This window comes from Dendropsophus ebraccatus, chromosome 7, assembly GCF_027789765.1.
Source record: "Dendropsophus ebraccatus isolate aDenEbr1 chromosome 7, aDenEbr1.pat, whole genome shotgun sequence".
Lineage (NCBI taxonomy): Eukaryota > Metazoa > Chordata > Amphibia > Anura > Hylidae > Dendropsophus > Dendropsophus ebraccatus.
In genome coordinates this window covers 3,574,636-3,592,332 of record NC_091460.1, presented here as the reverse complement: position 1 = coordinate 3,592,332, position 17,697 = coordinate 3,574,636, and the positions used below count along the sequence as shown (strand labels likewise).

The 17,697-nt window shown below is 46.8% G+C and overlaps 1 protein-coding gene across 1 annotated transcript in view; it reads right to left on the bottom strand.

Moving 5' to 3' along the window:
* Nucleotides 1-16,856, bottom strand: part of LOC138797127 (zinc finger protein 420-like) — a 30,113-nt gene extending 13,257 nt beyond the window's left edge. Inside the window, exons 1-6 of the mRNA XM_069976926.1 lie at nucleotides 16,702-16,856; nucleotides 9,016-9,123; nucleotides 8,600-8,764; nucleotides 8,376-8,511; nucleotides 8,035-8,214; nucleotides 6,551-7,251 (exon numbers count right to left, since the gene is read on the bottom strand). Of these exons, the coding sequence (XP_069833027.1) occupies nucleotides 6,551-7,251; nucleotides 8,035-8,214; nucleotides 8,376-8,511; nucleotides 8,600-8,764; nucleotides 9,016-9,093 (1,260 nt within the window). The 5' untranslated portion in view covers nucleotides 9,094-9,123; nucleotides 16,702-16,856. The remainder of the gene's footprint in view (nucleotides 1-6,550; nucleotides 7,252-8,034; nucleotides 8,215-8,375; nucleotides 8,512-8,599; nucleotides 8,765-9,015; nucleotides 9,124-16,701) is intronic.
* Nucleotides 16,857-17,697: the final 841 nt, after the last annotated feature.

The window sequence follows — 17,697 nt, the reverse complement described above, 5'->3', positions numbered from 1 at the left end:
CTACTATATAAGACTATGGGGGAGGGCTGGCTACTATATAAGAGACTATGGGGAGGGCTGGCTACTATATAAGAGACTATGGGGGAGCGCTGGATACTATATAAGACACTATTGGGAGGGCTGGCTACTATATAAGAGACTATGGAGGAGGGCTGGCTATTATATAAGACACTATGGGGAGGGCTGGCTACTATATAAGAGACTGGGGGAGGGCTGGCTACTATATAAGAGACTATGGGGGAGGGCTGGCTACTATATAAGACTATGGGGGAGGGCTGGCTACTATATAAGAGACTATGGGGGAGGGCTGGCTACTATATAAGAGACTATGGGGGGGGCTGGCTACTATATAAGAGACTATGGGGAGGGCTGGCTACTATATAAGAGACTATGGGGGAGGGCTGGCTACTATATAAGACTATGGGGGAGGGCTGGCTACTATACAAGAGACTATGGGGGAGGGCTGGCTACTATATATGAGACTATGGGGGAGGGCTGGCTACTATATAAGACTATGGGGGAGGGCTGGTTACTATATAAGACTATGGGGAGGGCTGGCTACTATATAAGAGACTACGGGGGAGGGCTGGTTACTATATAAGAGACTATGGGAAGGGCTGGCTACTATATAAGAGACTATGGGGGGGGCTGGCTACTATATAAGAGACTATGGGGAGGGCTGGCTACTATGTAAGACTATGGGGGAGGGCTGGCTACTATATAAGACTATGGGGGAGGGCTGGCTACCAGTGGGGCAATTTTGGTTGGGTTGGCTACTACATGGGGTAATATTGAGGGGAGTTGGCTATTACATGGGTTGGGGTTGAATCCTATCATAGCAATTTATCATGTCATGTAATTTATCACAGGGCACGGGGCTGGGAGACGCACATCACTGACAGTGCCAGGACCACCGCACACCACTGACAGTGCCAGGACCACCGCACACCACTGACAGTGCCAGGACCACCGCACACCACTGACAGTGCCAGGACCGCCGCACACCACTGACAGTGCCAGGACCGCCTCACACCACTGACAGTGCCAGGACCGCCGCACACCACTGACAGTGCCAGGACCACCGCACACCACTGACAGTGCCAGGACCACCGCACACCACTGACAGTGCCAGGACCGCCGCACACCACTGACAGTGCCAGGACCGCCGCACACCACTGACAGTGCCAGGACCGCCGCACACCACTGACAGTGCCAGGACCGCCGCACACCACTGACAGTGCCAGGACCGCCGCACACCACTGACCACTGACCACTCATTCACGCTTGAATAATTATCAGTCTTTGCCCGCGACTTTGTCCAATTTTTTAAATTTTGGCCCCCTGTGTATTTGAGTTTGACCCCTCTGCTATAGAGAATGATAAGTATGATAAAGCAAAAGTTCTATGAGGGTGGGAAGCAGGTCACATCCAAACAGCAGCTCTGGGAGACAGTCTGCTCAGCCAATCACTGACCGAGATGGGACCACTACAACCAGTGATTGGCTGAGCGGCCTGTCACTTCGGAGAGCTTCTCTGACATCGTACAGGTGGCTGCAGCGAGCGTGGAGAAGCAAAGAGGTAACATTAACAGTTTATTATTTACTATATACAGCAAGGGCTGCACAGACATCACTAACGATAATCGATCCCTGTAATAGGCTCAGTAAACGAGTGCTGATCTGGCAGTTTTTGATGCTCGTTTACTAAACTGATCCGGCCGTGTAATACGGCCCTTAGTGTACATCTGTGAATTTTAAGATCCCTTAAGGATCTTTAATGCATCTTTTGTAGCATAGGAAAAAAACATGCTTAACCACGTGTTTGTGTACGCTAAAAAAGCGGGAACATTTTTTTTAGCCTTTTTTTTTTTTAGAATGTCAATGGAAAAACATATCAAAACAGATGCAAACACAAAAAAATGGACTTCAAAAACCGCAGTGTGAACCCAGCCATACTGGACATGCAAACAATGAAAACAAAAGTACTAATACATATAGCGGTCGAGTCCTTCCTCCCCAGGGGATTGGGCATAGAAAGTGGCGCACAAACTAATTTGATTGGATCCCCAACTTTGTGACACCCAGCTCTCCTTTTTATCCAATTCCTTAAGGGGGCTGGTCTGAGGGGCTTCACCTCACATCCTTAACTCAGCCCCCTGGTCAGAGCTCCGCTACCCATGCGCCCTCTCCCTAAGTCATCAAGACATCATGCCTGAAAATATCAAAAAGATACTTTCCCAGGAGCCTCGGTGACCATACAGGCCCCGAACCTTCTTCATAATATCCCAACATTCTCCTTTCCCTCTCATCAGACACAATATCCCCAGACATGAAGAACATGAGGTCCCTCTTGATTGTAATGGAGCACACGTCACCGGGGGTAGGGGCATTCGTCACACTGATGGGCGGCGGGGCTGCCCCCAGTGCTCCATGCTTAGGACAAGACCAACGCCCAGCGAGGGAACGCAAAACACGACTGTTCAACCCATACCTGCATCTCTTGGGGTGTTTTAGATGTGTCCTGCTTAAATATACAGGGAAGGGGGATAGCCCTGATGGGGTATGGGAGTGACCCTCCCACCCTGGCTTTGGTCACTCTCAAACAACCTCACCCTAATGGTGGACTCTTTGGTGGTCTTTACTATGTAGACGTTGAGAAATTTGCAGTCTAAGGCCATGTTCACACAAGCGGTCGTTCTGTGTGTACCAACACTCTAATAAGCCATAGCAGACAATGGCCGGAGCCGCACTTTACATTGTCTGCACAGTTTATTTTGTTCAATGAATAGCGGCCACACAAACGTGTTAGTTTTCTGTGCAGCTGCATGGAATCCTGTCTGGAGTGTATACAGTGTGTATATACTCCGACCGGGATCCCACAGGGCTTTATGCGATCGGCCGCTGTGATTAAACAGCCGTTGTTGCAAACTTGCAACAATGGTTGTTGTAAAATAAAAAAAAATACATTGTGTGAACGAGGCCTAAGAGGCCTGAGGGTTTTTGGCAGCAGAAACCAAAAAGCAACCATTGACGTATGAATGCACTATAAATAAGGCAAGGCAACCTGCCACTCAGCAACCGATTTCTTATATCACCTTTAGGAGACACCATCCTCTGTGATATATACCCCATCAGGAAACTGTCCTATAGCTTTCAACCACTCAAGAAACTACAAGAGCCATTAAAAGGTCTCACAACAAGAACCCTATCAGGAGCCATTGTGCGAGCTCTAAGTACCCTCCTGATATCCTAAAACCCCAAGAAGAGTTATTGTCCAGTTACCATTTGTGTCCTGAAACATGGGCCAAGAACGGTAAGAGTCTTGGTCCCAAATGCCAGGAATCCCCACAGCTGGGGTATAGTAGTGTGACCATAGTCATGGGGATGTGTGTCTGGGTAATCCTGTACTTTGGCCAGGCCATAAGCTGGTGTGGATAATATATGCCATGTTGGAAATGTTTTGGCATGGGCACTAAATTTTAGGATTATTTTTTAAAACATATCAGAATAAAGTGTGGGCATTTGCTACAGGATTACCCTATTCATTTTTGGAGTAAGGGGTAAAATTACTTGGTGTGTATATTAAAAAACAAAAAGATTACTTATGGTGGGTGAATCTTTTATTGGGGGCCTTACTTGGATGGAGAGTGACATGCGTCGTGGGGGTCGGGGTTCCTCCAGGCAGTGGGGTGCTGGCGCTCCATATGCTGACGCATAGAAGTGGTGACTGGATATGAACCCAAACCCCGACCCACTTTATGGTCACAGATGTTGCAAATGGCTGAGTGGTCTTTTCCGCCCCCCATGCTGGAAGAACTGCCGGATCTCAGTGGGCCGTGCACTGGTAGCCTGTTCTGGACTGCCGCTGCTGATGCCATGTGGTACCCGGTGAGTGCTGACATCACAGTGGGGCTTGCAGGTGATTGGACGACCGCAAGGCATTATGGGTAATTAGACCAAAGTGAATGGACAGTGTAATTCGCTTCGCCCATCTCTAACCAACATTCATCACTAACAAAGTACAACGGTGTAAAGTGACACTGGCTCAGTCGCCCCCGGAAACCAACCGGATTCCACCTCTCATTCCTCACAGACTCTTTGGAAAATGAAAGGTGGAATCTGATTGGTTGCCAGGGGCGACTGAGCCAGTGTCACTTTACACCAGTTTTCTCCGTCTATACGATTATAGTAAATGACTTATTGTTTATAAGACACGTGTAACGTTGCTAGAAGTTTATAATTCATTTACAGGTTTTATTATTAGTTTTTTTTATTGGAGATTTGATGGGTTTTATATGTACTGCTATCCAACCAATGGCTTTTCCCGGTCTTTTTTTTACTGTATAAACACCAGAGCCATAGACGACATTGATCTGATGAAGAGGCCCCGCCTCCAAACGCATTATCTGTAATGTACGATTTTTTCTTCACCACTCCCATCATCCCTAAGGTGGGAGACCTTGACTATCGAGACGTCCCAGAATCTCCACACAATTGCACCTCCACCGTCCTCCTTTCTTCTAGCACATGAAGTGAGACAGGTCAGATATAAAAAAAAAAAAAAATGGGCCATGGGGCCAAAAAGTCCCCAAAAGTCCCCAAAGGTTTAAAGGGGTAGTCCCCAAAGGTTTAAAGGGGTAGTGCGGTGGTAAAGAATTATTCACAGAATAACACATTACAGTTATACAACTTTGTTATGTCTGTGAATGGCCCCCTTCCCCATGTCCCACCCCCCCCACCTGTGTACCCGGATGTGTGGTGCGCTATACTCACCTGTCACGTGCCGACACCCGTCTCCGATCTTCATTCAGTGACGTCTTCTTCGGCCGGCCGGCGAACAGCTCCATCTGTTCCGAATGCCGGCCGCCCTCTGCAGCGTCATCCGATGCTCAGCCGCGATTGGCTGAGCATATCTGGGACGGGCAGCAGCGACTTGGCTGTCCGTCCGAAGATGACGTTTGGCACAAAATGGCAGACGGCCCTCGATACGGATCAGGTAATGTATAATGAACCAACACTTCCGGGTACACGGGTGGGGGTGGTGGGACACGGGGAACGGGGCCATTCACAGACATAACATACATTACAGAGTTGTATAACTTTGTAATATGTGTTATTCTGTGAATAATTTCTGAGCGCCGCACTACCCCTTTAAGCTTGAGAGGGAGAAGACGCCATTGTAATGCCATGTCTGCGGTGTTCCTCACTATGCCGGATCCTGGTGTGGTGACCATGTCTAGCTAGAGTCTATACATCGGCTGGTCGGACTTACTGAGCGTGTTAGCGTTAACACAAGTCTCCAGTTCCTCTTCCTGAGTGCTCTGTATGTGCAGCCATGACCTCCAGCATCTCCGCACACGCCTCGCATGGTGCACATCTGGGATGTCATTAGTCAGCAGGGGATGTTGATGATTTGTGCCTAAGTGCAATGAGCGTGGAAGAAGTTTCCTCAGACACCAATAATAACCGTATTAATTACACGCTGAGAGAATTTACACACCTAGCTCTATTGTGGTCTCCCACCACTGGTGGTTTACTTCTTTGCACCTGTCCAAAAGTTCTCAGGTTAAAACAAGTGGTGGATGAGGTATTTTAAAGTTTCCCCACTAGGTGTCAGTATTTCTTATATGTATTATTGCACAGCTGAAGGAAGTAATGGGTTAGGTTTTCTAAGTCATGTGCTTTATGCTGATGCTATCTCAGGTGCTTCTTCTGTCTGTCGTATCCTCTCTAGTTTTTCTCTGCACACACTCAGCCCCACCACTCACAGGCAGGTACACAAAGCCCCCTGAAGGAGGAGTTACTGATGGAGGAAGTGCAATTCAGTTCTTGTCAGATTCTCAGTGATAGGACACAAAAAAAGACAGTTCCTACTGTAGTTAAGCCAGGGCCTGGCTTATGCATGCCAGGACCCCTGTCAGGGACACCAAGGTCAGTTTGGACTAGCTTTCAGTGTGAAAGGATGCAACTAGAGACCAAGAATCTTTCTAAAGTAACTACCACTTATACTATGCAGTGCTAAGGGAAGGTAGTCACCAAGAAACACCCTATCCCATGCCAGGAACACGTCTACAAAGTGCAGGACTGACTCCTGATACAATAGGTGCTGATCCCAGTAGGACAAAGCTACCATAAAGAAGGCCTACGTATCCTACTGCGCAGTGCAGATAACTGGGAAGTCCCGGACACCATGTTACACCCAGATAACCATGGCTGAGGGGGCACTAGGGGGCAAAGGCGTATAGGGCTCCTCTGGCAAAATGTTCTCTTCTCTTTAGCTTCTACAACGCACTACTACAACTACTTCTACTCTAGTCAAGCACTCAAGCGTGTGTAAAGATTATTATTGTCTGTAAAACGTCATTCTCCTTCTTGGGGTTGCAGTTGCTGGGTTGAGGAGTCTATAATTAGAATGTACAGCAGATAGAGGCCGTTTCAACCAAAAATATTAACTTTTTATTGGCTTTTTGATGTCTGTAAATTATTATAGGTGAGAATTTTGTTTATTTGCTCTAACAAGACCGCTGTTTATTCTCTATTCAGTTTTAAACCTTCTTCCGTAAGTGACTTCTCTTATGTACAACTAGATTTGATTTATCTGTAAAACATTTACCACATTCTGAACATGAATACGGCTTCTCCCCTGTGTGACTTCTCTTATGTATAACGAGACTTGGTTTAATTGTAAAAGATTTCCCACATTCTGAACATGAATATGGCTTCTCTCCTGTGTGAATTCTCTGATGTTTCTTTAGATTAGAATTCGTTCTAAAAAATTTCCCACAATCTAAACATGAGTACGGCTTCTCTCCTGTATGATTTCTCTCATGTACAAGAAGATTGGATTTCTTTGTGAAACATTTAGCACATTCTGAACATGAAAATGGCTTCTCCCCTGTATGAACACTCTGATGCTTCTTTAGGTAACATTTACTTATAAAACATTTCCCGCATTCTAAACATGAATGTGGTTTCTCTCCTGAATGAATTCTCTCATGTTTAGCAAGTTGCGATTTATAGGTAAAGCATCTCCCACATTCTGAACATGAATACGGCTTTTCTCCTGCATTAATTCTTTTGCGTTTTAAAATACAAAAAGGAGGATTATATGATAGATCTGTAGTGTGACGTCCTGGATGTACAGTAAGGGGGAGGAGGGCTTCTCCTGAGGAGCGCTGCTCCGCACCGCCAGCTTCTTCCTTATAACTCAGCCATAACATGGAGTTTTCCTCGGAGTTCTCACTGGAATTTCCTGTTGAGGGTTAAACATGGATTCTTAGACTTTTGTTACAAACCACAATGTAATCAGATTTATACTATTGTTATTTAGTTGGACCCAGACATACAGCATTTGTATCTACGTCTGCGGTTACGTGGACGATCAGCGAGGGGAGATGCGGCCGTCTTCCCTTTGTACTTTTCCTTCTTTTTGGCCCATTTATGGGTTTGGACACAGAAAACGGCATAAAAACCATCTGTGTGATTTTACCCTGTAAGTGGATTCTGTGTGTAGAGAAATCTCATAGGGGATGTACAGGATGGAGGAAGGAGATCAGTCACAGTCTGTAATAAAGGTCTCTAGGACCCTGCGGAGTCCATTCTACCAGAGTGCAGGAGACAGAAGGTCCTATCAGCTGCTATAAAGGGGGAGGCCGCAGAGAGCAGGAGCCATCATGGCTGCAGCTCTATATGTACAATACATCAATGGGAGAGAACGGCCGCCTGATCATCAGACGTCTGATTATACATAACACAGGGGGTGACCGGGGGCTGGAGGAGTTACTGTAATGTAGCTGTAAGGTGGAGCCCCCCCTTATATTCCTGCCCCCCCCCTCACTATACTGCACTATACATATATACACAGGGGGGGTGTTACTGTAATGTGGCTGTAAGGTGGAGCCCCCCCTTATATTCCTGTGACACCCCCCCCCTCACTATACTGCACTATACAAATATACACAGGGGGGGGGTACTGTAATGTAGCTGTAAGGTGGAGCCCCCCCTTATATCCCTGTGTAACTCCATCCTCCCATACCTGGTATAGCAGCTCCTGGCGCCTCCTCCTCCTTCACCTCACTCATACACGGGGGATCGCCCCTCATCCTCTCTTCTTCTGTTTCATCCTCCACTTTAATATTGTGGTTTCCCTCTGGACAGTCCTGGGAATACAGAGGACGGGGACACCTCTCTGGTGGATTCCTGTCACTGCCTCCATCTGTAGGGAACACACAGGGAGCCAATCCATTATACACTGCTACATGTCATCAGGAGGAGGATGGGAGGAGGAGGATGGGAGGAGGATGAAAATGGGAGAAAGAGGATAATCTAGGGGCCCCTCCCCCCCTGCTCTCTAGCATCAGGAAGGTCTCCTCTTACCTTGTGCTGTGAGGCCGGGCGGCTGATCCTCCATCATGAGCGGCTGCTCCCCCCGGTACAGATCCTTGTGTCCTTCTACATACTCCCACTCCTCCATGGAGAAATAGACGGCCACATCCTGACACCTTATAGGAACCTGACACACACAATGATCACACAGTCATCCCCCCCAGCCTGCTGCCTCCTGGATTACTCTATCATCTCCCAGCATTCCCCAGTGTCACCTCTCCAGTCAGCAGCTCAGTCATCCTGTGGGTGAGTTCTAGGATCTTCTGCTCATGTATCAGTGATGGAGGCTCCGTGATGGGGCCCCGGGCCCTGCTCCGCCCTCCTGACTCCTGGGGGAAGGCCACACCCTCCCCCCATGTCTTCTTCACTATGGTGTAATCCTGGGGATGGAGAGAGACAATGAGGGGACTGAGCCCAGTATTCCTGCCTCCTCCTCACTACAAAGAGGAGATTGTCCCCCTGTATAGAGCTCTAGTGAGGAGGAGGAGGAGGAGACACATCTGGACTACTGGGGTCAGTGCTGGAGACCACCGCACCTACAAAGAGGAGACCAGATCCAGAACATAGAGCGGGGGAGGGAGGGAGGGGCCAAAGAGCCCAGACAACAATGGTGGAAATCTAGAGAAGTTACCTCTCCGGTCAGCAGGCGGATGATCTCCAAGGTGACGTGTAATATTCTCTTACTGATCTCATTCCTGTCCTTCTCCATCCTTGGGGGGTCATTCAGGAGGAGGAGCGTCTGGGGGAGAAGAGGAGACAACTGGAGCACAAGGAGGGGATAGTGCTGCCGGGGCCTTTATATCGCAGCCAGGGGCCCCAAACCATACTGCTGGGGTCACACTGATAGTAACACAATGTAACACCCCTCCTCCTGTAAGCTTACCTTACTGCTGGGGTCACACTGATAGTAACACAATGTAACATCCCTCCTCCTGTAAGCTTACCTTACTGCTGGGGTCACACACTGATAGTAACACAATGTAACATCCCTCCTCCTGTAAGCTTACCTTACTGCTGGGGGGGTCACACTGATAGTAACACAATGTAAAATCCCTCCTCCTGTAAGCTTACCTTACTGCTGGGGTCACACACTGATAGTAACACAATGTAACATCCCTCCTCCTGTAAGCTTACCTTACTGCTGAGGGGGGGGGGGGGGGTCACACTGCTAGTAACACAATGTAACACCCCTCCTCCTGTAAGCTTACCTTACTGCTGGGGTCACACTGATAGTAACACAATGTAACATCCCTCCTCCTGTAAGCTTACCTTACTGCTGGGGTCACACTGATAGTAACACAATGTAACATCCCTCCTCCTGTAAGCTTACCTTACTGCTGGGGGGTCACACTGATAGTAACACAATGTAACATCCCTCCTCCTGTAAGCTTACCTTACTGCTGGGGGGTCACACACAGGCCCGGATTGGTAATCTGGCAGGCCGGGCAAATGCCCGCTGGGCTGCCTGATTACCAATCAGAGGGGCCGCTGGTCCCCCTGCACACTTACATCGGCCCCTGCAGTGGCTGAGAGAGCAGCGCTGCTGGCCTCTGCGCTGTTCCCTCAGCCTCTGCCGGATTGGTCAGGGCCGGCACATTCCCCCTCCGCCTCCCATGTGTAGTGGAGGTGCCGCACAGACACCGTCAGCTTCAACCTACTCTTCAACCTGCCAGATGACGTCATTTCCTGCCGCAGAGGATCCGCTTCCTGGAGGAGAGAGGAGAAGCAGCTGCTGCCCCCTACAGCACAGAGTGGCTGCTGCTGACACAGAGGGGGCCCTTGCTGCTATTAAAGAGCACTGCTTGGTGAGGAGAAACCTGTCCTTTCCACCAAGCTACAGCCGGAGCCTGCCCTCTCCCCCTGCTGTGTAACCAGGCAACCAAGTCTCCTGAACCCACACAGTGACATCATCATCTCCTTCCTGCAGTCGGAGGGGCAGGGGAGCACCATGCTGACTGTGAGGAAGAGAAGGCCTGTCAGCAGCTGGGATTTATGGACAGTAAGTGATTGTTTCTTGTTGTTTGGTGTGTGTGTGTGTGTCCAAAGTGATAGTGTGTATATAGTGTGTCTTAGTATGTAATGTGCCCTGTATGTGTATTGTGTGAGGAAAGGATTTCTGTATGTATGTATAGTGTGTGTATATATGATACATGTATTTACAGTATATATGTGTGTATATAGGATTCATGTATGTACAGTGTGTGTGTGTCTGTATGTATATATGTATGCACAGTGTGTGTGTGTGTGTATATATATATATGTATATACATGCACAATGTGTCTGTATGTATGTATGCACAGTGTGTGTGTGTCTGTATGTATTTATATATGAACTAAATTACCAATTGTGATCTATAGCGCTATAGTACCGAAAGGGTTTGATGTTACAATCCTAATATGGCATACACGGAATAGACTCTGATATATTCAGCTGGTTATGCAAAAAGCCGCTGATTGCCTCAGATGTAATAGATCAGCTGTTGCATAGCCTGCTCTGGAATGATATATAGCTAGTTGCTGTTCCTACCTGTCTTGCACCGCTGTGAAGTCCTTCACACAAATGTGCGCTTGATGATTAAATGATGTCCAAAATGTAATCCTGAAAAGTTGAAGGAAGATAAAGATGTCCTTTTTTATCGGGGTCGGGAGCGAGCCCCGGCCGGTGGCTCTGCTGCTACCTTACGCCCGACGTGGTGGAGTAGATCGGGAGGAATCCACAATTGAGTGACGTCACTTTGGATACGGAGGCCGATGTAGGGAAAAAGACATCTAACGCGTTTCAGCGAGCTTACGGTCGCCCTCGTCAGAGATGAAGCGGACTCCAGTGCTTTCTCCTTATATTGACTACTCCACCTATCATTCCTCCTCCTTTGAAAAAGGAGGAGGAATGATAGGTGGAGTAGTCAATATAAGGAGAAAGCACTGGAGTCCGCTTCATCTCTGACGAGGGCGACCGTAAGCTCGCTGAAACGCGTTAGATGTCTTTTTCCCTACATCGGCCTCCGTATCCAAAGTGACGTCACTCAATTGTGGATTCCTCCCGATCTACTCCACCACGTCGGGCGTAAGGTAGCAGCAGAGCCACCGGCCGGGGCTCGCTCCCGACCCCGATAAAAAAGGACATCTTTATCTTCCTTCAACTTTTCAGGATTACATTTTGGACATCATTTAATCATCAAGCGCACATTTGTGTGAAGGACTTCACAGCGGTGCAAGACAGGTAGGAACAGCAACTAGCTATATATCATTCCAGAGCAGGCTATGCAACAGCTGATCTATTACATCTGAGGCAATCAGCGGCTTTTTGCATAACCAGCTGAATATATCAGAGTCTATTCCGTGTATGCCATATTAGGATTGTAACATCAAACCCTTTCGGTACTATAGCGCTATAGATCACAATTGGTAATTTAGTTTGTATACATTCATTGAGGATACGGAATCCTCAAGATCTATACAGCAGCATATTAGCTTCCTCTTTCCAGTGCAGCGCCGACGAGTGTCTAACTCCACGGAGTGCACACTTTTTTGTTTCAGTTATGTATTTATATATGTATGCACAGTGTGTGTATATATATATATATATATATATATATATGTATATACATGCACAATGTGTATGTATGTATATATGTATGCACAGTGTGTGTGTGTATATATATATATGTATATACATGCACAATGTGTCTGTCTGTATGTATATATGTATGCACAGTGTGTGTGTGTAAGTATACATGCACAATGTGTCTGTCTGTATGTATATATGTATGCACAGTGTGTGTGTGTGTGTATGTATGTATATATGTTTACATGCACAATGTGTCTGTATGTATGCACAGTGTGTGTGTGTATATATATATATATATATATATACATACACATGCACGATGTGTCTGTATGTATGTATATATGTATGCACAGTGTGTGTGTGTGTATATATATATATATATATATATATATATATATATATATATATATACATGCACAATGTGTCTGTATGTATGTATATATGTATGTATGCACAGTGTGTGTGTATGTATGTATGTATGCATAATGGGGGAGATTTATAAAACATGGTGTACAGTGAAACTGGCTCAGTCGCCCCCGGCAACCAATCAGATTCCACCTTTCATTTTCCAAAGAGTCTGTGAGGAATTAAAGGTGAAATCTGATTGGTTGCTAGGGGCAACTGAGCCAGTTTCACTGTACACCATGTTTGATAAATCTCCCCCAGTGTGTCTGTATATATATATATATGCACGGTGTGTGTGTATGTCTGTCTGTATGTGTAAATGTATGCATGTATGCACAGTGTGTGTGTTAGAGATGTGCGGACTTTTGGTCCAATAGCAGTTCGCTCGATCGTGATGCCTGTGATCCCGGGTGCATAGTTGCGCTCCCTGGAATATGCTGCCAGGATATTCCAGGAAATGGATCTGGAATTCCCTGGAATATCCTGGCCGCATATTCCAGGGAGCGCAACTATGCACCCGGGATCAAAGGCATCACGATCGAGCGCAGATCCTGTCAGACCAAAAGTCCGACGCTCCGCGCATCTCTAGTGTGTGTGTGTTTGTGTGTGTGTATATATATGATATATGTATGTAGGCACAATGTGTGTTCATGTATGTATGTATGTATGCACAGTGTGTTTGTGTGTGTATATATGATATATGTATGTATGCACAATGTGTGTGCATGTCTGTATGTATGTATTTATGTATGTATGCACAGTGTGTGTGTGTGTGTGTATATTTATATGTATGCATGCACAGTGTGTGTTGTGTGTTTATGATGTATGTATAGAATGCGTGATGTGTGGATGCAGGTGACCAGCACATCCTACAGCACTTACACCACTGCAATAATCTGTATTCAATTGTGACTAAATTATTCCATAGACAAAAGTCCAGCACTTTCTTCCAGTGAATTAATATTCACAACTTTATAGTAAATCCCTGATACAAGACGCCATCACCATCACATACTGCATTTGTTGGTAACAATGGTGTCTTGCATTATGGATCTCTTGTAAAGCTGTGAATTCTAATAGACCAGAACGAGGTGCTGGACTTTTGTCTGTCAGGCTATGTTCACACACACTTTTTTAAGCCATACAGTAGCTGCTCAAAAAGTCCTAAATGGTCCTTTACAGTTTATTGCATTCAATTAAACTTGATATTAAAATGGCTGCCTATGCAGACATGTAGTGACTTTAAGGTGATAATTAGAGATGAGTGAGCCTGGCCGAGGTTTGGCTTCATACAAACCTGAACCATTGGCCCTTGAATCCTGCTGTCTTCCCGCTCCATAGAGATAGCACAAGTTGCATTTTTAAGCAGGAATACAGCCTAGATCATAGTCTGTATCTCTGTTTTCCAGGCGGGACTTGTGCCATCGCCACCTGCCGCAAGGAACGAGAAGACAGCGGAATTCAAAGGCCGATGGCTCAGGTTTGTATGAAGCCAAACCTCGGCCAGGCTCACTCATCTCTAATTATAACCATTACTGTAAAATTAAAAGGATTATCCAGGATTAGAAAAACATCACCACCCCTGTCCTCAGGTTGTGTGTGGTATTACAATTCAGCTCCATTCACTTCCCTGGATCTAAGCTGCAGTACCGCACCCAAACTGAGGACAAATGTGGTGCTGTTTTTGGGAGAAAGCGGACATGTTTATCTAATTCTGGATAACCTCTCCTCAAGGAGCGTCATCAAATTACATAAGCGTCATCGGGAGGAAGGGGGGCAAATGGCATAAGCGTCATCAGGAGGAAGGGGGGCGAATGAGATAAGCGTCATCAGGAGGAAGGGGGGCAAATGAAATAAGTGTAATCAGGAGCAGGGGGGAAATGAAATAAGTGTAATCAGGAGCAGGGGGGTAAATTAAATAAGTGTCATCAGGAGCAGGGGGGCAAATGAAATAAGTGTCATCAGAAGCAGGGGAGCAAATGAAATAAGCCTTCTTCCTGATGACGCTCTTTGCAAAATTAAATTAGTTGAAGGGCTATGCAGCTTTTAATATATCATTAAAAGCCTTGGCTATACTATATGGAGGCCCAGAGAGGTCCAATACAGTGGGGCCTATGCTTCATGCAGAGAGTGGTCCAATACTTTGTGGGGATAGAGAGGAGGCCTGTAATCTATTGGAGCACAGAGAGGGCATATGGGGCACAGAAGGGGCCTTACTACTATAGGGGAAAATGTTTTATTACTATATGGAGACACAGCACAGAAGACTCCTATTACTATATGGGGTACAGAGGGGACCTGATACTATAATACTATATAGGGGTGCAGAAGGGCGGGACTACTATTTAGAGACACAGACTGGGCCTAACTGCTTATAAGGGGGTCAAAAGGGAGCAAGGTTACTGTGTGAAGAAATACACTTGGGGATGATGCTGGAGCACGGATCTTAAATTGTTTGTCTGGTAGATCTTGCAGAGAGGAGTCACGGCCGCAGAAGTCTTCATGATGGCCGAGCAAGAAAAAGAGAACAAATCCAGCAAAAACGTCACTTGCAATTCATGCAGAGAAGACACCTCCTGTAAGTCACTGGACGTAATTGCACTATAAGCACTCCTTTCATAATCATCCTTTTTATTACCAGCTCAAGTGTCACAGCGACATCCGCAGCATCGCCGTGTATGTAAATCAGTCAGAGCAGGAAGGGACGGGGGGAGGTACAGCTGTGGCTTGTCTCCGCCTCTGTGACACTTTAGCTGGTAATGAAAAGGATGATTATAAAAGTATATACTAGACTAAAGGTCCTGTCCCCGCATTTGTATTCTGGGATCTACACCTTTGTACCTGGTATGGACCACACAGATACATTGTGGATTTGGTGCAGCTGAAATACATAAATATGCAACAACAAATCCACAGCAGATTATGTTGTTTTTTATGTGTTGATGGTAGGGTTCATATATTTAATGAAGTAGTGAGTAAGTAAGTGAGTAAGGAGCAGAATTTGCTACAGCATGTACACTGCTATCTATCATATATTGGGGAGGATATATTATGTGGGCTGCTGAGGTTTGAGTGCCAGGGCTGATTTTAAGTCCCAGTCCGGCCCTGGTCACACACTGATAGTAACACAATGTAACATCCCTCCTCCTGTAAGCTTACCTTACTGCTGGGGTCACACTGATAGTAACACAATGTAACATCCCTCCTCCTGTAAGCTTACCTTACTGCTGGGGGGTCACACACTAATAGTAACACAATGTAACACCCCTCCTCCTGTAAGCTTACCTTACTGCTGGGGTCACACTGATAGTAACACAATGTAACATCCCTCCTCCTGTAAGCTTACCTTACTGCTGGGGGGGTCACACTGATAGTAACACAATGTAACATCCCTCCTCCTGTAAGCTTACCTTACTGCTGGGGTCACACTGATAGTAACACAATGTAACATCCCTCCTCCTGTAAGCTTACCTTACTGCTGGGGTCACACACTGATAGTAACACAATGTAACATCCCTCCTCCTGTAAGCTTACCTTACTGCTGGGGTCACACTGATAGTAACACAATGTAACATCCCCCCTCCTGTAAGCTTACCTTACTGCTGGGGGGTCACACTGATAGTAACACAATGTAACATCCCTCCTCCTGTAAGCTTACCTTACTGCTGGGGGGTCACACACTGATAGTAAGACAATGTAACATCCCTCCTCCTGTAAGCTTACCTTACTGCTGGGGGGGTCACACTGATAGTAACACAATGTAACACCCCTCCTCCTGTAAGCTTACCTTACTGCTGGGGGGTCACACACTGATAGTAACACAATGTAACATCCCTTCTCCTGTAAGCTTACCTTACTGCTGGGGTCACACTGATAGTAACACAATGTAACATCCCTCCTCCTGTAAGCTTACCTTACTGCTGGGGTCACACTGATAGTAACACAATGTAACATCCCTCCTCCTGTAAGCTTACCTTACTGCTGGGGTCACACTGATAGTAACACAATGTAACATCCCTCCTCCTGTAAGCTTACCTTACTGCTGGGGTCACACTGATAGTAACACAATGTAACACCCCTCCTCCTGTAAGCTTACCTTACTGCTGGGGGGTCACACTGATAGTAACACAATGTAACATCCCTCCTCCTGTAAGCTTACCTTACTGCTGGGGTCACACTGATAGTAACACAATGTAACATCCCTTCTCCTGTAAGCTTACCTTACTGCTGGGGTCACACACTGATAGTAACACAATGTAACATCCCTCCTCCTGTAAGCTTACCTTACTGCTGGGGTCACACTGATAGTAACACAATGTAACACCCCTCCTCCTGTAAGCTTACCTTACTGCTGGGGTCACACACTGAGGAGCAGAGATCTCCACACACAACACAACAGCAGTGACTGCCCGACCAGGAGCTGCTCTGTATCTGGTAGATGCTGGAGGTGTAGGACCTGTGATGATGTCATGTAATCATGTGACCAGTACATGTGGGGGCGGAGATCAGCAGTGCAGGAGAGAAGAGATGGTGGTGAAGGACCTGTGATCATGTGACAGGAGTGGGTGGGGATTAGCATTTGGTGACACTGTTGCTATGGTTACAGGTAGCAGCAGCTCGGGGAGATGTTGAATCTATTAGAGTCTGTGTTGGTGTTTGTGCCTTTCTTGGTGATTAGATATTGATCAGTGCACTTGCATTGCATAGTATTGATCTCTGATATCGGGGCTCTGCCTGAGGTAGACACTAGATGCAGTTCGCCATCGGGACCACATGGACAGAAGCTGCTCCGATCACTGACACTGAAGCTGAGATTACGCTGTTTAAAGGAGTAATGTTCATTGTTGCCAACAGTCCCGGTTTGGCCAGGACTGTCCTGACTCTGAGAAGGCAGCCCCGGCACAACCATGTCCTGGGTATGTGCCGGAAGCCCCACCTCTTCCACCGCGAGTGATGTCACTCATGCAGAGCAGGGAGAGGAGTCCCTGGGGGACTAGAGGAAACATACTAGTGAGGTAAGTATAGCTTTTTTTTGTTTGTTTTAAATACAGATGAAGGGACAAGAGGATGCTGAAGGGGGTACTGGTATGATGATGAAGGGACAGGAGGAGTATGAAGGGGGAATAACCCTAACCCCAGGGGGGGGGATAAGCCTAACCCCAGCGGGGGAATAAGCCTAACCCCAGGGGGGAATAACCCTAACCCCAGGGGGGGGGGGGATAACCCTAACCCCAGGGGGGGGATAACCCTAACCCTAGGGGGGAATAACCCTAACCCAAGGGGGAATAACCCTAACCCCAGGGGGGGAATGACTCTAACCCCAGGGGGGAATAACCCTAA